General features: G+C 38.4%; 1 protein-coding gene across 8 annotated transcripts in view; it reads left to right on the top strand.

The window, feature by feature from the left end:
- The window catches only part of KIZ (kizuna centrosomal protein), a 131508-nt gene that overhangs the window by 14509 nt on the left and 92769 nt on the right, over positions 1 to 24230 (top strand). For 6 of the 8 annotated variants that reach the window (XR_013364706.1, XM_077871978.1, XM_077871980.1 and 3 more), the window contains 2 exons: positions 795 to 957; positions 9700 to 9792. Coding sequence is in view for 7 of the 8 variants with exons in the window: in XM_077871978.1 (XP_077728104.1) it covers positions 795 to 957; positions 9700 to 9792 (256 nt within the window). In the remaining variant the exon portion in view is untranslated. Of the gene's footprint in view, positions 1 to 794; positions 958 to 9232; positions 9293 to 9699; positions 9793 to 24230 lie in introns of all 8 variants that reach the window. The other 2 variants (XM_077871983.1, XM_077871979.1) reach the window with 2 other exon arrangements.

Genomic DNA, 24230 nt, shown 5'->3' with positions numbered 1-24230 from the left:
AGAACTGGAATTAAAATTAGAAACTTAATTTAAAAAGACTGTTGAATTATTTTATTGAACTAACAATATAAATGCTTCATACCAGGTACTCTTATCATATAAAACTTGTGAAGAAAGAGCTAGAATGAGCAGTGTTGGTTCTGTGGGAAGAGTGGGCTGCACAACTTGAGCCATTCAGTGTGCCTTCTGTTCTGTACCTTGGATGAGTCTCTAAAGGTTTTTTCACAATTTGAGTAGAATTACAGAGCATATGATAATTTTATTATCATAAAATATTTTAAAAATATAGCATATTGTTATAGTTCCTCATTAAAAATTTTAATATTATCTAAATGAGAGCCTTTGGGGTATTTTAAATTTTGGAATTTCTTTGGAATTTATGGATTGTGGTTTATAGTTTGATTCTATTTCCATAAAGCAGGTAGTTTTGAAATTGTCTGTCATAAAAAGAATGCTAATGGACTATTCATCCAACCATGGCCACATAGACACAGCTCTTGAAATCACATTTAATTTTGAGAAAGAAATCCATATCAATCTTTATTGTGTGAATGTTATAATGTAATCTTATATACATTTCTCAGGAGAGTTACGTCTGGATGTGCTACTCAGTGATGATGCATTAATTTCTTCTCTCTAAAAATGCATGTGCATTCTGCTCTTAGCTTTCAGTATTTGGGTAAAATATCTCCAAATACATTGTCTTGTTAACAATTTTGTTAAAGAAAAGTCTCCTCCTTTGATTTGCCAGAGTCTAACTGCATTATTTAAAAATCTGCTTTTTATTTTTCTAGAGTTAAGCTGAAGTATGTTAAATTAAAGAAATACCTGAAGGAAATACGTGAATCAGAAAAGAAGGCTCATACTCGAAACCAAGACTATTTAAAGCGATTTGAACATGTCCAAGCTCATGTTGGACACTTTACCACAAATACAGAGAAGCTTCAAGAACTGAAGGTAACTTCTTGTTTTGTACTATATTTCTCTCTCTCTCTCTCACTCTCACCCTGGTCTCTTTTGCTAAAATTAGAAGGAGGTAATAGCAGTATGTATCAGATTATCAGATCAGTGGTGGTCAGTAATGTTCAGTTGTTCGTCCATAAGATTAACTGCCCATTTTCTCTGTGGATTACCGTGAGGCTAGGTTTTGATCGTGGAACTTGAAATTGCATTTTTTCAATTTCTATTTTAGTTGAAGAATTAATGAAATATCTTTACTTTGTTATACTACACAACTTGTACAGGCAAGAGCACTACCCACTACCAGGCTCAGCACCTAGCATATGGTATTTTTTGGCCTCAAGATTGAATTTGAGCAGCATTAGGGATCCCTCTAGAGTCTACCTCCTTCTTTATTATTATTTTTTAATTTATATTTTTTTCATTTATCAAGTTAACTTTGTACAAAAATTTTATTTAAGTTCTAGTTAGTTAACATATGGTATAATAGGGCACCCTGGATGGCTCAGCGGTTTGGTGCCGACTTCAGCCCAGGGTGTGATCGGAGACCTGGGATCGAGTCCCATGTCAGGTTCCCTGTATGGAGCCTGCTTCTCCCTCTGCCTGTCTCTGCCTCTCTCCTCTCTCTCTCTCTCTCTCTCTGTCTCTCATGAATAAATAAATAAAATCTTTAAAAAAAAAACCCATACAATATAATATTGGTTTCAGGAGTGGAATTCAGTTATTCACCACTTACATACAACACCTAGTGCTCATGATAACATGTGCCCTCCTTAATACCCATCACCCATCCAATTTATCCTCCACCCACTTTCCTCCATCAATCCTCAGTTCTCTATCCTTAAGAATCTCTTATGGTTTGTTTCCCTCTCTCTCTCCCTCCACCCCCCCCCCATACGTCCACCTATTTTGTTTGTTAAATTCCACATATGAGTGAAATTATATGGTATTTGTCTTTCTCTGACTTATTTCGCTTAGCATAATACATTCCAGCTCCATTCATGTCATTACAAATGGCAAGATTTCATTCTTTCTGGGGATTTCTTCCTTCTTTAATGGGTTCTTTTTCTGGGGTCTGGGCTCCTCTGTCCTGGTTAGACAGTGTGTTGGGGAGAGACCAAGGGTAGAACTGGCTCCATAGAGTTCGCCTTTATGCTCCTCAACTGTGTGAACCAGAGCAGCTGCTCTCTGTGGCCCTCTCTGATTCTGGGATCCCATTCTGTAAGGTGCTGGGCAACCTACAGCTCCACAAATGATGCCAGGTGTGGAGGGCTAGGCCTTTTTGTCACCATTTGTGCTGGCCAAGAGTTGTTGCTCAAGTTAACCCAACTGAATACTGGTTACAGAAGAAGTTGGCTTCAGTACTTCCCTTTCTCTTTTTTTTCTCTGGGAGTTTCCCACACTGAACCTTTATTTCAAAAACACAGAAAAAGGAAAATAATTATTATAATCAACATTCATGCAATGGTCTGAATGTGTCCTCCTGAAATTCGTATCTTGAAATCTTAACCCCCAAATGTAATGGTATTCATAGCTGGGGCCTTCAAGACATGCTTATGTCATGAGGTTGGAGAGCTCATGGATGAAGTAGGATGCCTTCTAAAAAAAAGCTCCAGAGACCTTCCTAGCCCCTTCTACAGTGTGGGGATGCAGTGGTGGTGGCTCTGAATGAGGAAGAGAGCCCTCACCAGAAGGTGACCACACTGGTGCCTTGATTTTGGACTTTCCAGCCTCCATAACTGTGAATGATACATTTCTGATGTTTATAAGCCGCCCAGCCAGTGGTGTTTTGTTATAGCAGCCTGAATGGACTAAGACAACTCACATACTCTCTACCAAGATGCAGTAGGTATAAATATTTTACCATATTTGCTTTGCGTGCGTGTGTGTGTGTGTGTACGTACATTTTTTTTTGTGAGCCACTGAAAGTATGCTGTAGACACCATGACATTTCTTCCCTAAATACTTGAGTGTGGATCTCCTAAGAACAAGGAAAGTCTCCTACATAATCATACTACTGTTATTACAGCTACCAAAATTAATAATATCATTTAATATCCACCGATATTTAATTTCCCCAATTCCCTCCAAAATTCTTTTTATTTTTCCAGACCAGGAGCCAGCTAGGATTTGCACATTACTTTTGGTTATTGTGTCTTTTTTTGTCTTTAAATCTAAGTTTCTCCTACCACCCTTCCTTTTTTTTTTTTTTTTTTCATGACACTGACTTTTGAAGAAGGTAGTCTAGTTGCCTATAGAATGATCCGAATTTGACTGGTATTATTTAACTGAAAATTAGACCAGCACTGCCCAATGGAACTTTCTGTAGTGATAGAAATGTTCTCTATCTATACTATTGCTGTCTAATAAGGTAGCCACTTGCTACACATGGCTACTGAGCCCTTAAAATGTGGCTTGTGACACCAAGGACTGAGTTTTTAATTTTGTTAATTTTAATTAGTTAAATTTAAAAAGTCATAGCTGAGGTTACTCTTGCATCCCATCAGGAGGCCTCATGAGTCATGGATGATGTCAGGTGGTCTGACCGGAGTGAGGTTGAGTTTGATGCATTGGTTAATATGACAATCTCTAGATCTCTCTATTATATGGTACTTTTATTCCCTTTGCAGCTGAGCAAATAGTCTATGGAATGATAGTTTGACATCCTAGCAATATCTTGTTCCTCAACAGCTTTTTACCTAGTGGCTTTAGGATCCATCAGTGATGCCTGAATTAGTTATATTGGAGGTTATGAAATGGTGATTTTCTAATTTGATCTTCTACTTTATTAGCTGACATTCTTCTATAAAGAAGAGTTTTCTTTCCTTCTTTTCTCTCTTTTTTTAGGTATCACCAGGGACTTGTGATTTTTTAGTTAGTGTGTTCTTAGTCACTGTATTATTCTTTTTGTTCATATTTTCCCAAATTTTGCCTGGGAAATTTCCCAAATTTCCCAGTTTCTCTTGAAATTGGTTTCTGTGTCCTTTTGACCCGACCCCATTAATTCTGAGCTTTCTTTGCTTTGGGGCACAAGGTATTCCAGGTTTGCTGGATGCGTCTCTGCCTCAGACATGGAATTAGCCTCTTTCCCAAGGAGCTGTGGTTCCTTTTAGTGGAGAAGGGTATTTAGAAACCAAGATCTGGAGGTTAGGTGTGCTCAAGCAATAGGAAGTTTTAGCTGCAGCACTCTGGGTTTTCTTCTCTTAGTAGTCAAGCAAAATACTTAGCATTCAAAAAGCAATTGTTGGTATCAGCAATGTAAATCTCTTTGCTGTTCAGAGATTTCACAGAGAAAATAAAAGTGGTGGACAAAGCAGGGAATGTTGCCTTCTCAATAGAAAAAAGAAAATAATAGAAATTTTCCTTTTATTTTCATATTGATGCTTTACTCAATTATTGATTTCACAATATAGCCAAATGTGAGATGGAGGAATTTGAAAGGGAGAATCCTCTTTTGTAAATATTTTTATATTGAGAGCAGTTGAATTTTTGGTAAGGAATGCTTTTTGAAAACAATCTGTGATGGTTTAGAAGAGCAGACTATGTAGCTACAGTTGGGAAAGCTGTGAGTTCCATGGAGAACTGTATATTGGGAATCACCCTAAGTCCAAGTTGAATGCTTGAAACGTGCTTGTGAAATCAGACAGTGATATTTGAAACTCTAGCCAGTGATACCACTTATCTCAGCAAATTGTGAAGTAAGAGTTTCAAAGAAGGAAATGTTTGTCCCTATTCTTTTCCCATTCCTTTCATCCTGGTGTCCAGTGGTGGTCTTAGGAAGGCTCAAACAACCTGTCTCCTCTTAATCCTGCCCCACTCAGGTCTCAGATCTTCACTTCCTTTACTGGCCGACCACACATAAGCCTTAGGAGAAAGATGTTCTGATGGAGCATATTGTCCACATACTCCAAAATGCCAGGGATATTTCCCATTGAATAGAATATAGTTAATGCAAACGAATTAGTAATTGGTAGAGTTCCAGAAAGTGAAATAGTGAAGCAGGGTGCAAGAAGTGGGAATTTGGCCCAAATTAAGTGCATTTCTCCCTCTTTGTAGGACAATGCCCTTTTTATTATATAATATTAAAATCTTTTTAAATGGGATAAAGGCTTTAAAAAAAAAACCCTTTCAACTGATTTTATTAATTATACTACTTAATTTGGGGGCCTGTGATCATTTTCAGGGCTTTTAGAGGCTATTGATCTGTCATGTAGGTTTGAAAATATGGTGTTGAGGCTGTGTTGCTACTTGTCAGATAAAGAGGCTGACTACACTCAGTTTAATAATGTAAATATTACTAGTATTGTGAAGATCATGTTCTTCTCTCTTTCTCTCTCTGCCCCCATTCAACCCTTGCTCCCTGCATTAGTGCTTTTGTGGAAGATCCCCAGTTGGTCCTTAGAGCAGTTTTCTTTGGGTGCCCTTTGCCCTTATTTCAGTTTGGGTTCTCCTGAAGTGGACCCTGACACAAGGGTTCAAATGGAAGTAGTTTATTTGGGAAGTGCAGAGAGGGTCAGTAGGCTAGAGGGTAGATGAGACAGGGAAGTACAGGTGGCTGGAACAAGGTGTATTACTAAGTTAACTATCATAGTCAGCATCTGGAACTTAACCCCACACAGAAACCCTGCCAAGTGGTTCCGAACATTTGGAATATGCATACATGGCTCCTGAGCATCACTGATTGAGGACTGATGGAGAAGAGAAGTAGGTGAAGGGAAATTAACCGTGAGCTCCTTAGGCACAGAGACAGGGATGCTGGGACTTAGGAGCATCCAAAGGGGTCCCAGGCACATGTGTGGAGCATGGCCAGCATCTGTTTCAGCCTCCCACATTCAAGTGCCAGGCATGACATTGGCATGCCAGGGCATTCAGGGGGTCCCCAGTTGAGGAGAGTCATCATCTGGTTATGTCTCTCATCTGCCTGAAATCCTTGAGTGCTTGCTCAGCCTTTTAGGATAAAGCCCAGATGCTGCTCTCAGCCTGCACACCACCCTGCAGCTCAGCCTTAGGACCCCTAGCACACATTCTCTCTCGCTGTCTGTCTCACACAAATACACAGACATGTGCACATTTTCTCTTCCCCATGTGCCCCCCCTTCCTCTGTCCCCATCTCTGCTCGCTCTCTCTTCCTACCCCTAGCTCTCCCCACCCCTGCCCCCTCATACCCCCAGAACTCATGCAATCTTCCCTCCACCCCCATGTCTTCCCACCATCCCTCTCCATTTTTATTTCCCACACGTGCACATTTTCTCTCCTTTACACACTCATGTACTCACATGCACCCACTGAATTTTAAACATGCTGAACACTTACTTGAAAGCACCACATTATTTCCCATCTTCTTCAAGTAGAAGGCCTCTCTCCCTCTGTCCTGCCTTAGGTCTGTGCCATAGTTATCTCAGTAAGCACTTCCTCCATGGTATTGTCATTGTTTATGTGTTTGCCCACCTCACTGTGGGTTCCTCATCTTATTATTTCAATGCTGTCAGTGTCTGACCCAGAATGTAGCACATAATAAGCACTCAGTAAGCTTTGAGACTCCCCCCTTGACTGAAAATTAATTCTTCCATCTTTTTCATCTTTGACCATCATCTCATGGACCATGAACAACTATGTGAGAGCTAATGTTGTCACATTGGTTCTATCCTGTGTTATACCTTCCCAGGAGCATTTCTGTTTAATAACAGAGGCACTTTATAAAGATATAATGTTACTATTTAAAGATGCAATTCTTGTTAAAAATTCAGTTCTTAGATGAAATGTGCCTATTGGGGATAAAATTTGAAGAGAACAAATCTTTGAGCTCTCATTTGATCCCTACTGAGCATTGTGACAGGGCATGACCTTTAGGCTTCTGGAAGACAGTCTGTAGCTTATCCTATTTTTTATGAACCAGAATGTATTACTTGTTAATATGCATTAGTTGAATATAAGTAAGTATTCCTCTATACCTTTTTGTAGAAACTCAGAATTTAAGAGGAAACGCATATACTGGAAAAAAGATAGAAGAGAAAACAAAAGATTGTGAACTGTAGTTCTCAGGGTCAAATCAGACAGTTTATGTAACTCTTTATACCCAAAGAGTTGGGTACATGAGGAGGCTGGGCCAGTTGATTTTAAATGTCTGTTCAGTTCTGTAACCGAGAATGTTTATATAATCCTAAGGACCACTGAAAAAAAGGAAGCCTGTTTAAATAGAAGGTAGTGGTGGCATCTTCAGCCAAAGTGATAATGTGATACGGGGAAATTGAAGGAATGTAAGTGGGGGTATAGAAGAAAAGAAGGAAAGAATGGAAAATGAAATGTGTCATGTGCATAGAGAGAAATCCCAGGGACCTGAAAGACCTGGCAGGACCTCCATCTCCTTTTCCCATGACCCCAAATCATCATTAACAGATTTCATCAGTTGAGATAAGATAAAATGGTTTGCACACAGTAAGGAAATGAATAGAAAGGTCCCTCTACATGTAGGTGGGCAGCATCCAGTCCAGTGCTGTGAAGCAAAATGGTAACTGACGGAACGAGTTACCTGATGGGTTGATTCCATGTTCTTAGGTTTATTAAAACAGATTTCCCTAGGGGAGTTGGGAGAAGAGGGAACTGTCCTTAGAGAGGCTATGGACTGGCAGGCGCTGACAGGACATGAGAACTTTGCCCCCCTAAAGTAGCAAATCTGACAGATATCTAGACCACATGGCAAGAAGAGAGCAGGAACCTGTCATCACCAGACAGAACGATGCAGTATAAGCCCTCATGTATTGTAGAGGTATAATGGGACCTGATCAGAGAAGAAATGGGGAATAAAACATGAAAGACTGATGGGAAAAGCAGATGTGTGCTCTGCTATTTCATCAGACATTGTTAGCTGTGGAAGTTTTGGTAAGACTCATCTATACAGTTTTCCAAAAACTTTTAAACCTAGTACAACCCTTTGTTTATATGCAGATAGAATAGGAGATGGGGGCTGGAAATCCCTGCTCTCCAGTGTTCAGAAGGTGGATTTGATAGATAGTAACCAAGTGTCCTATGTATAAATAAAAGTTAAAGAGCAAGGCATTTGTAGGTGGAAAACGCGTGGTCCTAGGGGATACAAAGTTATAGTTTGTATCAATTATTAATTTATCATAGCAACTTTGGATTTCAAATACATTGTTCGGTTTTTATTTGCATCACTAATTTAGAAAAGTACCTACAATTCAGTAAATTATTTGGATGCATTGAGAACAATCTAAATTGGACTCATGAAGAGACGGTCCTTACTGTTCTTTATAAAGCCGTAATGCAGTTATCAGTTTTTGCTACAGCAAAATGAATTAAATAAAACTCACATATTACATGAGAAAGTACTCTGTCTTTGGAAGATATGGCTCTGAAATGATCCCATAATGAGGAAATCAGGTACAACATGCCTGTTGCATGTTCATAACTGATCTCAAAGAATATATGAAAATATTTGTAGCCACAGGAATGGAGGATTTTTGTATAACCTATAATTATTTAATAAAGCTCAGTGTTTTTATTTTATTTTATAATTCACTCCCATTTTTAAGGATGCTTTCCCTTAGAATCTATAAAGTATGCCTTTTGAAAGCTCTTGGGGTTAAAAAGTAAATGTCTCTGAGTCCAAAGAAGTAGATATAGAACAGAAAGATATAAATTGTATTAACTTAATTGCCCTCTTTCCTTATCTTTTCTTAGTTTATCGTGTATACTAGCCTTATAAAATTATTGCTTAATCAGGAATCTCTTTAGATCATTACTGTCATCTATCATGTTAATAGCATTTTGATAGAGAAAAAATTCCCTGCTTAATTGTTAATAAAAATGGAGCAACTATAATATCCTTTAAAATATTTTGAGGGAAATAAGTCAATTCTCATTAGAACTGACTTTTTTTTTTTTTTTTTTTTGTATCTCAAATCTCAGGCCAATTACATGTTCAGACTGAGAACTAAGGAAACGGTTTTCTAATTTGGTTATCTCATAGGTGTCTTTCTAATTGCAGTGCATCACAACCTAACTTAGAAAATGTTCTAATACTTATCTGTGATGGACCACCATCGGTGAATTTCTTAAGGCTTTAATTAATAACACTGAATCAAAGCACTTTTTATGCCTTGCTTTAAAAAAAAAAGTCATTTTATGATGGAATCACTTTCATCAATTATAGTACAATAATGAAGCAGACATCTTTATGTAGTTATTAGTGCCAGAGCAAACTTCATTCCTATGGTGTTGAGCACTGATGTCTACTATATGTTTTTATTCATAGAAAATGGAATTCATTTCAAGTCGAGGATCTGGCAAATAATATACTCTGTTGCTGTGACTGGTAGGACCATGATACTAATGTAGATACCATACAGATATAAAGTCAGTAGGATTGATTTCTTTTCCTTTAGGACAAAAAATTTTCAGGGTAAACACTGTTTAATGTGTTGTTTTCATACTAAAGTAACTGTATTTTCCTCAGAGTTTGATATAACAAGGTTTTATTCCCTATGTTGATGAAAGATGGTGAGAATCCATCAAATCTTATTTAAAAGCATGTGGCATCTTATAGAACTCAGTTTTTGACATTTTATTTGTGAAATCATCTCTTTTCTAAGATAAGTTGAATTTCTTGACAATATCAGCTTTTACTTTCTACTTCAGTGTTCTTTTCATGCTCTAATAACTGAAAAATATAGCTGGTTATCATAAGAGCCACCACAAAATCGAAACTTTGTTTATATTTAGAACGAATATGTGGCTCAAATGAAGAAGATGCAGCTACTGTCAAAAGAGAGTCCAGAAGCAAGAGGTGAACAGAAGGATAAAGACAGAGGAAAGGTAATACATTAAAATAATATACCTACTGTTGACAGAGGACTTCTGGAACATTCCTCTTTTACCTTAGTGTTTTAAATAAAATCATCTTATTACAAAGATCTTTTTGATTAACCTATAAGTATTATTTAAAGACTTTTCCTTACAGAGTATTACTTTAATGTTTAATTCAATTAAATGTGCTGAAAGGCCATCACGGCAGGCTTAAAAGAGACAAATTCCCAAGAAAACCTTAGTGTCGTTAGCAGGTGAAATTATGTTTGGCTAAATGATGCTTTATAGCTGCTTTTTCCCCCCCTTAGTTCCAGAAATGTTTTAAGCAAAAGGTAAACAAAATGTGGCCTTTTGCTTCTTTTCTTTGTATATATAATTTTGTACATTTTAACCTTTCACGGAGGAAGTGGAAAGAAAAGATTGCATATCTAAGCAACAGACAAAAAGACTGGCAGGGAATACTTAAATAAATTCTGCTATGTATCTGCCGTAATGCAGGCTACTAATCCTGCAGCCTATCTCCATATAAATGATTCTGTTCAAGACCATAGATGTTTTCTCCACTAAAAGCAGTAAAGCTCTTTTAGATGAAATGTCTAAAAACATCTTGTAATAACTTGGAGCATGCTGGCAAGAGTAGTCACTTGTGACTATGTGTGAAACCCCCTCAGCCAGTCGATATTGTAATAAGCAAAAATGGTAGCATCACTCCATTATTCAGAGAAGCCAACAGCGTGCTCGTTCCTTAGGCTGCAGCATTCATTAAGAAAAGCTTACTGGACTGAAAGCTGGAAACAGATGATAACGGGATATGATTTTCATATTTAATGCTTTCCTTGGAAGAGTATGTGTGCTACAGATTGATAGAAGAACCAACTGCTACTTTACTAAAAGACTTTCAGGTTTGCCCTATAGCTACCGATGGAATCATTCAGCCAAGAAATTAACTTTTTCTCCTTTTACCTGCTTTATATATCTGCTAAGCAGGCTGCCTGGCTGCCAGTAAATGTTATTATGCAGTTAACTGTTTGGTATTTAAGACTCTTATCAGAAAAGAAACAGAGGCCACACTATTTTGTTTTTATAGTAGGAGGAAGGTTTTAGTTTTCCTTTTTTCCATGCATTAGCAGGCATTAAGCTGAGTTTATAGGAAGTTTTAGTTTTCCTTCCCAAAGATTAAAAAGTTAAAAAACAGAATTTAGAGCATTCTTTAAACTGTAAGATACAAAACACCAAGGCCCAGCAACCTTGACCTATATAAAAAAGGCCTTTAATGATAAATGATTTCTGTACCATTAGATGTATGCCAAATGTGGTGTGATGTGATAGACTCCTAAACCATTCAGGCAGTGTTTCTGTTTGACATTGGGTCACAAAATAATTGACGTTTTTAATCTATAAACCAGTTTGTTCTTTCTATGCCATTCCTGATAAATGCATTTTTAGTACGGCAGTGTCAATGGTACTTAGGTAAAATGGGAGACTTCTTTTTTTTCTATTTGCACTACTGATTCCTTACCTTACATACAGTTATGTAGTCTCCTTTTAAGTTACGTTGAAAATTAGGGCAAGAGACATATAGCTTACAAACCCTTAAAGATGTTACATATAATAATTAGAAGAGAAGTATTTCACTTTATGCTGAGAAGTGTCATCTCCTTAAAAGCTTTGATTATAGACTGTGTGTAAGAATCAATTAGGTAACATTTTGAGAAATTTACATCTTGTCATTTTCAATTTCCTATTGATTTTCCATCAATTAAAAGGTAAATACATTTCAGTAAAATGATGAATTGGTTAATCCTTATTATATGCCAATTCTAGAACAATTTCTTAGCATATGAGTTAATGTTTTTTTCCCAGTGGAAATCCACACATCTCTTCTTTAGACAGTCAAATGTATTAGTCTCTGTTCCCAGAGATGTCAGTCTTCAGGGACTGGCCTGAAGCACAGTATAGTGTCACCGTTGAAGTCAATAAATATGTTCTGAGCAACTGATTTGCGTGAGAAGCCACAGTAGGTCCTACTATGAATTCCAGTGTTTGCCTTCAAGGAGATGCCCTTTCTGAGGCCCAGGGTAGTATGTGATAAATGCTGGTTACGTGGGGTAGGCATGTGCTACATGAAGAAAAAAGATGTGCTTCCACTGACATGAGTATCCCAAGGCTTGGTGGAGGAGGTGGCATTTGAACTAGCATGCAGGAATGGGAAGGGGGAATATGCAGTCAGGGGAATATAGTAGACATTCTAAGGTTCAGAGATGTTATGAGTAAAGGAGCAGAAGCAAGAAAGCCTAGTGAGTAGTTATTCAGCCTGGTTAAAGTCTGATATTCTTATAGGGAAGTGGTAGACAATGAGTTTGGAAAGTTACATCATAGAACTTCTTAGTACCAGGTGAAGAATTGAGATTTCCTCCTGGAACCCATGTGTGCATGTATCTATGAATACATGTGTGTGTGTCCATGTGTGTTGGGGCAGGTGAAGGCAGGGCTTGTGGACAGAGCAGTGACATCACAGGTGTGCAGCTGCAGGAAGATGAGGCTGGTAGTGCTGTGCAGGATGAACTGGGGGAAGGAGTTGATAGAACTGAAGAAATCAAAGTTGGTTCAGACAGGAAGAATTAAGAGCCTAAATTGGGGGTTACCATTGAAGTGGAAAACACTAAGGAGGGGGAAAGGGTTTATCCAATTAGTGATACTTCTGAATTGTAAAAGGTAGGATGTCTTTTTTTTTTTTTTTTAAGATTTTATTCATCCATTCATGAGAGAGACAGAGAGAGAAGCAGGCTCCATGCAGAGAGGTGAAAAGACAGATGCGCACCTGGTGCCATGGTGGAGCCCTGACAGGAGAGGTGGTAGAGTTGTGGTTGGGAGCAGCCCTGATGTTGTGTCTGGGAGACACCAGACAAGGAAGACACCCCAGTGTTTCATGATGGGAAGGGTTTCACTCCCAGAGGACAGACTGCAGCTCCCAGGAGCAGCCTGACCAAGGCAGGCCATTGTAGGGCCTGGGCTCATCTCCAAGGGCTAAGAGACCCTCAATCCCAGGTCTCCAGGATCACGCCCTGGGCGGAAGGCAGACGCCCAACTGCTGAGCCACCCAGGCATCCCAAAAGATAGGTCTTTTAAGTGGTTGTGTACTTTTTAACCATAGCAGGAACTTGGATATCTACTAAGAAAAGTCATGAGGTAGTAGTTGTCCATCTTCTCAATGTAAAACTCTAGTTTGGTTTCATAATAGGACATCCAGAGCTTTCATACATCCAATGGCTACTCTTCAGAGTCATGTGTTCTTTTACAAGAATAAATAATTGGTCTACTCCAAGTTTGTTTCCACTATTAGTTTACTTAGTAGACTTTTGTTTTTTGGTTAATAGATAGCAAAAAGACAAAGTTGGAGCCCCCCGCCCTCGAATCCTCACAAGTTTTACTATAATTTAATCATACTTTCCCTCTATTATATATTGCATTTTTTGTCTTGGGAGTAAACTCTAATTCTGTTAGTCTTTAGGTATGTTCTAGTGCTCAATTTTTCATATGAGCAATGACTAAAGAATATACATAAAAGCACATCAAATGCTATGTACCCAAAAGAGATGCAGATGATATTTGTGAATGAGAGTATAAATTTGGGGGTAGAGATTGTGAAGTTTCTTTGAACTGTTGTACTGTGAAACATATTCTACTAAAAGTAGAACTAAACTAGAGAGTTTAAAAAAAAAATAAACTAGAGAGTTTACAGCTGGATTATACGGTGCTAGGCTTGGCTGGAGGTCATAGGACTAAAGGCTAACTGGGGAGTTCACTTTGCTGTTATAAACCTTCCTGCAAGGGTTACATGGAGAATGGTTATGCAGGTTGATACTTCCACTTCTGATACGAATAGTAACAATGGCTAATGATAATTGCACACTTACTCTGTGCCAGGTGCTACATTAAGCACTTTATATTCATCAACTCATCTAATATATTCAACAATCCTGGAAGTAAATGCTGTTGTTATCCTCATTTCATGGCAGGGCTCAGAGGGGTTGATTAACTTGCCCAAAACTACACAGGGAAGCAGAGCCAAAACTCAAATCCAAACCATTTTTACTTTGGTGTCTGTGCTGTTAGCCATCTTGCTTCCCTGCCACTTAGGGTGGTATGGGTGAAATGTTCTTTATAAGTCAGGAGAAATTCCTGATCCAATAAAAACAGCCTGGCCACATCATGCAAAATATTTCAATTACCCATTTAGATGTTGCATTTGTCCCCAACCTTGGGAGAGAGTGAAATGGTTTCAGTATTCCAGCTATGTCAGATGAGCCAAGGAAAGCAGAGTGCCTATCTCTGAACTGCTCATGTTTCTAATAGAAGGAGCATCTGCTTGAGTAGGCTTGGTGGGGCAGAAGAAATACCTGAAAGCCATACTGAAGAACTTCTAAGCGAAAAGACAGATGCGCACCTGGTGCCATGGTGGAGCCCTGACAGGAGAGGTGGTAGAGTTGTGGTTGGGGGCAGCCCTGATGTTGTGTCTGGGAGGCACCAGACAAGGAAGACACCCCAGTGTTTCATGATGGGAAGGGTTTCACTCCCAGAGGACAGACTGCAGCTCCCAGGAGCAGCCTGACCAAGGCAGGCCATTGTAGGGCCTGGGCTCATCTCCAAGGGCTAAAGTGACCAGTGATATGGAGGGGACGCACGATTGAAATAAAAACATCATGGCAAGGGAAAAGGGGTCATAAGACTCTCCTGAAGTATCCATATTTAAAGAGGAAATAGATTGGAATCCCATGGAAGTAGAACCTGAGACAAGATTGGAGTGTAAGTGGTTTATCTGAGAGGTGGTCCCAGGAAGCTCAGATAGAGGAGAGAGGAGAGCGATACAACCAGTAGTGTATGACCCAAGTAGGCTACCACTGGGAACACCTGGATCTCAGTTCCATCGGGGATCCTGGGAAGACTGTGTAGCACACACCTCAGTGTCCTCGAACCCAGAGGAGGGGCAGGAGAGGGAGGGGCTTATTCCTTAGCTCCTGTCATTGTCTGGTTGTTGTACCTGGCTCCACTCCAGGCTGCTGCACAGCAGTGAGGGAAGCTCCCAGGCCAGGAGGACACTGTGGGCAGTACTGGGATGGTGAGGTTCCCGTGGATATGGGTCTAGCCCTGTCATACCTGCTACTGGAAAGAGCAGTGTGGGGGAGAGGGTAAAGTGGTTGAGTTATTAAAGTTACCTGTATAAGCCCCGGTTTCCTATCCTTACTGTCCCACAGTGCTTCATTCACCAACAGTCTCATTGAACCACTGCCCAGTTATAAAGAGTACAAGAATCTCTCTAAAGCGGGGGCCTGGGCAGTTGCCCAGGTTTCTAATACTGGGATGTTGTACCTTGTTCGGGATGTTGACTCACCCTCACCTCTGCCATCCTCAGACTTGTGAATTTTTTTTGACTTAGGTCAATGACAAATCCAGAGGTGTTCAGCTGGACCTCTTTTATCTTAATTGCTTTTTTATTTTTATGTGTTTCTAGTCACAAAACAAGTAAAAATTCAACTGAATTACACAACTAGTTTTTCAAGTCCTGGCACTAAAACCAGATATGCAGATCTTCTTTCAGGAGAGGCTAGAAAATGCTCTTTTCTCCAGGTTCACTGGACCATGAGCTTCTACCCGTAGGTCTAGAGCTTATCCACTGCTCCACCTGGTGAGCCGTAGCAGCCTGCCAGCCCGCAGTGAGGAAGAGGGGATAGCTGTTTTCTTTGAGCGGGGTGTGTGCTCCATTCCACTGGATCTCAAGGGCAGATGAAGTTTGAACTCTCCATGTCCTGCTTCCTTTGAGGGTGCCTCCCAAGTGGGTGATATGGGTCAGATTAACAGCTAACACTTAACATTGGTTTTACTCTGTTTTGGGTACTGTTCTAAGGACTTTATATAATACATTTATAAATATATATAAAAGTACACACACACACACTCCTTACAACAGCTTTACAAAGTAAGATTTATTTTGATACCCATTTTTCATATTAGGAGATGGAGGCTGAAAGCCATGTCTCCAGATGTATACCTGGTCAATGGCAGAGACTTAATCAAGAAATACATCAACTTGCTTCTCGGTTACTGGAAGAAAGGTTTCACTTAGGAGAATAGTGGAAGGAAGCCTCTCTGGAAGGGACTTAGCCTCCTCCTTACAGTCAAGAATGAAAATAACCATATTTCTAAACTTTTCTTTTGTGGAGACAATTGGCTACACAACTATCATTCCTTTGCTGTCTCTGGAGGAATTATGTGACAAGAGTGTTATGTGTCAAAAGCCTTTGCAAGTGAGAAAATCACATTCGTGCATATATATATATGTATATATATATATATATGCACACATCTTCTAGTGGAGTGATAGGGAAGAGTGAAAAAGGGAAGGAAAAGAAGAAACGGAAACAAGTTGATTTAGCAAGAGGAAGATACGTTTTATGGAAAACACTGTTTCTTTTCTCCCTTTGATAGTACAAGGGATTACAGAAGTCTCCACAGGAGAACAAATATTGATTTCTTATTCTTTAGAAGATTTTCCAAACTTGATATGCTCATATTCTATAAAATACTATATTATTAGGGAAAAATCTCATTTTCATGTAGTCTGAAAAAAAAGTATTAGTGCTAGAACTATTTTGGAAAGGAATCTGGCAATAATCATCACAAGTAAATATAGAGTTAACCCTTGAACAACATGGGTTTGAACTGTATGGGTCCACTTATACACAGATTTTTAAAAATAAATTTATGTACAGTACTATAAATGTATTTTATGTTTTTCTTTTCTCTGGCTTGCATTGTTGTAAGAATACAGTATATAACACATATACAGAAATATGCGTTAATCGACTATTTATGCTTCCGGTCAATAGGAGACGATTAGTAGTTAGGTTTTGAGGGAGTCAGAAGTTTTACACAGATTTTTTGACTATGCAGGGGATTGGCTATATACATATGCTTTGTGCCAGCGATCCAACTTTTGGTAATCTGTCCTCAAAGAATAGAAGTTCCAGGGACACCTGAGTGGCTCAGTTGGTTGGTTATGTGCCTGACTAGTAATTTCGGCTCAGGTCATGATCTCATGGGTCCCAGGGCAGGCTCCATGCTCAGCAGCGAGTTGGCTTGAGTTTCTCTCTCTCCCTCTCCCTCTGTCCCTCCCGGTGCTCATACTTGCTCTTTCTCTCTCTCTAATTAATTAGTTACCAAAAAATAGAAGCTCTAGTTAGCTTAATAATGTTAATACAGGGGAAAAAAAATACAGAAAAAAAAGTAAGGTTTGAGGAAGGGATGAGCATTTTAGGAAGAAGGACCTTGCTCAGGAGATAGTTATATCCTGAGCCACCCTGTGAGGGAACCACGGAGCATATACATGGCAAATTAAGAAAGGGCTGTTGCCTCGATATTCTCAGACACTTGTTAAGCTTCTCTTCTTGAAAACCATGACTTTCTACTGTTTTAATCAAGGCAATTGCGTAGGCCTGAGGGTATCCGGGGGAAGGATGGTGCTGGGGCGTGTGTGTTTATTTTTTGAAAATCACTGATTGGTAAAATTGAGGAATACTAAATTTCTTTTTTTTTTTTTTTTTAATTTTTATTTATTTATGATAGTCACAGAGAGAGAGGCAGAGACACAGGCAGAGGGAGAAGCAGGCTCCATGCACCTGGAGCCCGATGTGGGATTCGATCCTGGGTCTCCAGGATTGTGCCCTGGGCCAAAGGCAGGCGCCAAACCGCTGCGCCACCCAGGGATCCCGGAATACTAAATTTCTATTGAAGTTTCTATATGCTTTTATCCTACTTTTCCCATTTACCCTACATAGACTCAACTTTATTTATTAGGTAGAAGTTCCATTTAGAGTCTGTTTTAGTAGGTCTGATTTTGTACTGGTTGAATTAGTAAGAAATTAGTTGTAGATTTCAATTTATTTTTAGAGATTTTGTATTTGTTTTTCAAAAAATTCAGTAACACAGTTCGAGTCTCACTGATTTCATTTTGAGTATTGTAGCATAAGAGATGGGCATTGGATTCTCATGTGCAGGTTTGAATTCTGTGGTCAAAAGCAAATTGTTCAATTCTTGCTAAGTCCCACAAGAGCAGGGAAATAGTAATGGTTGTTTTGAGGATTAAGAAAGGTAATGAATATAAATCTCCTTGACTCCTGGTAAGTACTTAACAGGTGTACTGATCCTGCCACCACTTTCACTCACCCCTGTCCCCATCATCTCTATCTTTGGTCTCCACTAGGGTAGCCATTCTTTTGTGCTGGCTTCTTGCCTTTCGTCTAGGACGGTAGAGACACCAGCTCTGGGGATGGAGAGATTACCCAAGAATTAAAGAAATGGGACATAAAGCCACCAGGTGGTAACTGCTCATAATTGGTTAATGTTATAATGATTTATCCAACAAAATTATTTTCAGAACATATCTTTGAAGCCTAAATTTAATGGATCCATTCTAAAATAAAGACAGTTCCAATGCCTATTGGATTTAATGACCAGAGATAGCTCTTTGTGTCCTCAGTTGTGAAAATTTGATTGTGTCTGTAATCTATCACTGGCAAAGTGAAAGAAGTGTTAAGCATTGGCATGATGTGTTAGTTCAAGTGGCCATAACAAAATACCACAGACTGGGGCTTAAATAACAGAAATTTATTTTCTCACAATTCTAGAAGCTGAAAGTCCAAGATAAGAGTGCCAGCTGAATTGATTTCTGGTAGGGCCTCTCTCCCTTTGGGTTGCCGATAGCTGCCCTTTCTCTGTGTCTCATAGGGCCTTTTCTTTGTACATTTGCATGGAGAGAGATCTCTGGTGTCTCCTCCTCTTAGGAACTCATTTAACCTTAATCACCCTTAACTTACAGGCCCTATCTTCTGATAATCACACTGGGAATTAGGACTTCAACATAAGAATTCGGGGAGGGGATACAATTCAGCTGATAACACATGGTAAAGTAAAAGAATTTCTTCAGGATTGCTATATGTAAATTTTTTTACAAAAAAGATTTTGTTTATTTATTTGAGAGAGTGAGCAAGAGAGAGCACATAAGCAGGAACAATGGTTGAGGGAGAAGCAGAGCTGAGCAGGGAGCCTGATGTGGGACTTGATCCCAGGACTCCAGGATCATGACCTGAGCCGAAGGCAGATACTTAGCCAGCTGAGCCACCTGGCACCCCTATATATAAATTTTTACTAAAATATTTTTTTTAATCTCTATTTAATTTAAGGACTTGCTTATATAGAAACTAAAAGTTATCATTGTACTGTGTGAAAGCTGGAAATTTGGTCTGATAGCTCTGTTTCCATTCTGAATTCATCTTGATACTTCTCACTTCCCTTGTCTGTGAAAAAAATAACGTAGTAAGAAAAACTAAGATTTTCTCAGGATTTTGCAAAATGTGAAGTATAGCATAAATAATTTTCAAAGTACAATAATGGTTAAGATACCTGCTTTGACTACTGTAGTTAGTAGTTATTAACTAAGTCATCATTACCATAATTCATTTAAAATATTTTTATTAAAATTCAATTTAGGGCAGCCCTGGTGGCGCAGCGGTTTAGCGCCGCCTGCAGCCCAGGGTGTGGTCCTGGAGACCCGGGATCGAGTCCCACATCAGGCTTGTTGCATGGAGCCTGCTTCTCCCTCTGCCTGTGTCTCTGTGTGTCTCTCTCTTTCTCTCTGTGCCTCTATGAATAAATAAATAAAATCTTAAAAAAAAAAATTCAATTTAGTTAACATGTAGTGTATTAGTAGTTTCAGAGGTAGAATGTAGTGATTCACCAGCTGCATATAACACCCAGTGCTCATTCCATCACGTGCCCTCCTTAATGCCCATCATCCAGTTACCTCATCCCCCTCCATACCTCCCCTCCAGCAGCCCTCTGATTCCTATAGTGAAGAGTCTCTTATGGTTTGCCTCCCTCTCTGTTTTTATCTTATTTTATTTTTTTCATCATTACAGTAATTCTAAAGTTGTTGATCTCTCCCTATGTATGCCCTTTCCCATTTCACAATGAAGTTCTGGTTTTAAAACTTACCTTCTGTTTACTCATGAGTATTTCCAGTCATATTCATTTGCTTTGCTATCACTTTCTGCATCTCCTAAAATTTTTAAAGAAACTACAGATGGATAACTGTATCAGGGGAAAAGGAAGAACTGAACTGAAATCCTGGGTTAGAGATTTACCTCAAGCACTGAACTACAGAAAGTAATAGGAAGGCGGAGAAACATTGATCATTATGTCAGATCCTTAAATACTGATACACACCCCTTCTTTTGGCAATAACGTCTATCTCTCAAAAACTTTTCAATTCCTAATATTATTCCAGTGTCAACAATAATGTGAAACACGGCATTCTCTTCAGCTTCCCTGGCTTAGAAACTGCTTGTGAGACATATAACAATGTCAGAATTTTAAGATTAAAGACCCTATTTCCTGTTGCTAAGCAAACAAAATGACAGACTATTTTAAAAAAGAAAAGTCACCTGTCTCACTGCCTGATCTTAGCAAATGGGAAAGCTGCCAACCTGATGAAGCCCAGCTTGTATTTTACTGGAGCCACTATTTTACTTTGCAAATGTTGAGCCAGTTCAAATGTATGTAACATTGCCTAATAGCGAGCAGCAGTTAATTCTTATACGTTTCTTTACATTTTTTTTTGTTGTTGTTGTTGTTGTTATAAAAGTTTACATAATTGCTGGTAGGAATGTAAAATGGTGTAGTAGATAAGTGGTTGCCCAGGGCTAGGGGCTGGTCAGGGAGGATGGGAAGTGATTGCTGAAGGGTACAGGGTTTCTTTTGTGGGCAATGAAATGTTCTAAAGTTGATTGTGGTAATGGCTGCACACTTGTGACTATATGGAAACCCCTGAATTGTTATACTTTAAAAGGATGAATTTTATGGCATGTGAATTATAGCTCGATAAAATTATTTTTAACGGTTTACATCAAGTTAGATTTGTTAAGTTGGAAAATGGAACAGTTGAGCAAAGCAATGTTCATTTTCTTGGCAAAATTCTATACAAACACATTTTGGTTCATTTCTTTTTCCTATGTTAGGTTTATCTTTACGTAGGTAGGTATAAGTATACTAAATATATAATTTTGGATTTTTTTCACTTGTCATATCTAAGCATTTCTCTTGTTCCACCATAGTCTGCATTTGCTTCATTTTTGTGACTTCATAATCTTGCCCCATTTTATGCAGCTGGCTTCTAACTTTTCATGATTGTAAATAATGCTGCAAATGAACTTGTTTCCCACATAGTTTTTATTCCCCTGTTAGGCTTACTTCCTTAGGATGTTTCCCTGTAAAAGCATAGAATCAAAGGCAATAAGGATATTTAGGACTATTCATGCTGGATTCTTTCCTGTATGTTATCAGAGGATTTTGCCTGTTTATTTTGCTATCAATAACAGGAGCTTCTATTTCACCGAACCTTCATCAGTACTAGGGATTTTTTTTATTGTTACTGTTGTTTATTTTTTATTGAGATATATTTGACATATAATATTGTATAAATTTATAGTATCTAACAGGTTAATTCAATACATTTATATATTGTAATATGATTGCCATTGTAGTGGTAATTAACACCTCTATCACATGTAATTACCATTTCCTTTCAGTGGTTAGGATAATCAACTTCTAGTCTCTTAGCAAGTTTGATGATTATAATATTGTTGTCTATATTCACCATGCTGTGCATTAGGTCTCTAGGACTTATTTACTACTCATTGCAAGTTTTTACCCTTAAACGATATCTGCCGTGTCCCCAGGACCCCTCTTCCCAGGAGTTATTTTTCAAGTAAACGTTTTATTCTAGAGTAATTTTAGATTTGCAGAAAACCTGCAGAGACAGTACAGTTTTCTTGGATCACTCACCCAGTTTACACAGTTGTCAACAACCTACATTACAACGCCACATTTGTCAAATCTAAAAAACCAACTTCGGTATATTACTATTAACTAGACTCTGGTCTTCATTCATATTTTTTAGTTTATCCATCAATGTCCTTTTTCTGTTCCAGGACCCAATCCAGAATTGGGTATAATAATTTTAATTTCTAAAATTTAATATAATGGGTTTAAAATGGCATTGCATTTTTGTCAGTCATGTTTTTTTTTTTAATTTTGGGTTTTTCTTTTAAGAGGTCAATTTTCTTTTAGATTTATTTATTTGAGAGAGAGAGAGAGAGAGAGAGAGAGAGAGAAAGAGCATGAGCACGGGGAGGGATAGAAGGAGAGAGAAAGAGAATCTCAAGCAGACTCTGCACTGACCTGAGCTGAAACTTAACCAACTGAGCCATCCAGGTACTCCCAGATGTCAAATTTTTAAGGGAATATTTTTAATTATTCTGCTTGATAGTGGGAAGATTGGGGGTTAATTTCCAACCCAGTGAACTTGCTTTATCAGAGTAATAGTCCTGTTGCTGAAAAACTAGAAACACATTTCTGTGGTCTTCCTGACAAAAATGCATAACCTAAATGTAAACACGGTGAGACATCAGCCAAATACAGATTGAGAGAGTCTGCAAAGTAGCCAGCCTATATTCTTAAACAATGTCAAGGTCAAGAATGACAAAGACTGAGGAGCTGTCCCAGATTAAAGGACACTCAAGAGATATGACATGGATCCTGAACCCCTGGAGAAAAGTTAGCTATATAAAGGACATTGTTAGGCCAAGTGTCAAAATTTGAATGTGGATTGTGGGATAGAAAATAGCATTTTATGAGTTAAATTTCCTGATTTTAATCATTGAACTCTGTCTACTCATGAAGGACAATGTCCTTGTGCTTGGGAAATACATACTGAAATGTTTGGGGGAGAAGGGCCAGGTATCTCCAATTTACCCTCAAATAGTTCAGGAAAAAATTGTGTGTGTGTATGTATGTGTATATATAAAGATTCACATATATGTAGAAGGAGAGAGAATGATAAATGAGCAAAATGTGAACAATTGATAAATCTAGTTAAAAGACACTAGGGGTGGCTCAGCGGTTTACATGGAGCCTACTTCTCCCTCTGCCTGTGTCTCTGCCTCTCTCTCTCTCTCTCTCTCTCTCTCTGTGTGTGTGTGTGTGTGTCTCTCATGAATAAATAAAGTCTTTAAAAAAAAAAAGATATTAGGGGAGTTTTTGTCATGATTCCAGCAATGTTGATTTCAACATTTTCAATTATATCAAAAACTCCTCCCCCAAAACAACTAGAAATACAGCAGCAAAAATTTCCTATTGGGTCTCAACAGATCCTCAAATGCAAATTGTCTCTTTCAGTCCTGTAGGTGAACAAATGCACAAATTCATAGATTTGGATTCTATGCATAATTAAGAGCCACCTTTTCATAATACCTATTTATTATAAGTCACTAGAATTTAATGTTCTCATTAATTAGTATATCAGTAATTAGGATATTAGTAGAGTTTGTTGGGGATGCATAATTCCATATTCTAAAAGGTCTAGAATGCTTGGCAAAATTGGCACTTTATAACCATTGCTGTCATAGAGATTTGTAATTTCTCCTGCTTTTTGGAAGTACCCTTTGTTAACAGTGCCATCTTGAATTGTTGCTGTTTTTCACTTACTGTGGTTCTAGTAAGCATTAACTGTAAGTTAAATCATGATTACATCCTACTTTTGTTGACTGTGCGGGTTACTATTTAGATACTGCTGTTTCTCTCCATTTCTTAGCTCTTGGGGTTCTTTGTTCAGTGGGAATGGACTTGGAGTCTTTTGCCTCTTACTAAGAAGCAATCAGGGACACTTCTTGTGGCTCTCCTTAGGCGGCTTTCTCATCTCTAAAACATGCCCACTCCTTTATGTTCTGGCCTTTAGCAGACCAATGAAGAGGGAGGTGTGTACTCCTTGTACTGAGTTAGTAATCACTCTAGTATTGGTTCATTAACACTCCCTAAATGGGCCTTGAAAGTGAAAAATCAAAGTCCTCTCAAACTCACAAGTCTGATCATTGATTTGCCTCAAATTTTCACTAAATGACCTCAGCATATGGCCAGCTGAAGTTCTCTACAGTAGCTCATCACTTGAAGGCATATATTTTTAAAACTGGGGGGTTTTTGAGCACAGGAAAAATGAAAGTAGTTGTTAAATTAGTACCATGATAATAGGTGATTTACACCTGTTTTAAAATGTGACTTTGTTCTTATATCAGTTTCTCAATTACAAAAGGAACAGAAAATATAAAAGAAATAGAAGTCACAAATATTTATATCAGTGAATCAAGATGTTGATTATAATTTTGCTATTTAAACCATATGGTACAATGGAAAATTCTTAATAATGACATAATTGCCTCTTTGGATGATGAAATGGCAATATATTATAAGTTAGTCTTGATACAGCAGTTTCAGTTCTAGAAAGCTGTCTTGTTAATGTACTTGCATGTACAGAGAGGCATAAACTCCAATAATAATCA

Source organism: Canis aureus, chromosome 26, assembly GCF_053574225.1.
Source record: "Canis aureus isolate CA01 chromosome 26, VMU_Caureus_v.1.0, whole genome shotgun sequence".
In the NCBI taxonomy this organism is placed as follows: domain Eukaryota; kingdom Metazoa; phylum Chordata; class Mammalia; order Carnivora; family Canidae; genus Canis; species Canis aureus.
Note: the sequence above shows the minus strand (reverse complement) of the source record. Positions and strands in the feature narration are given on the sequence as shown.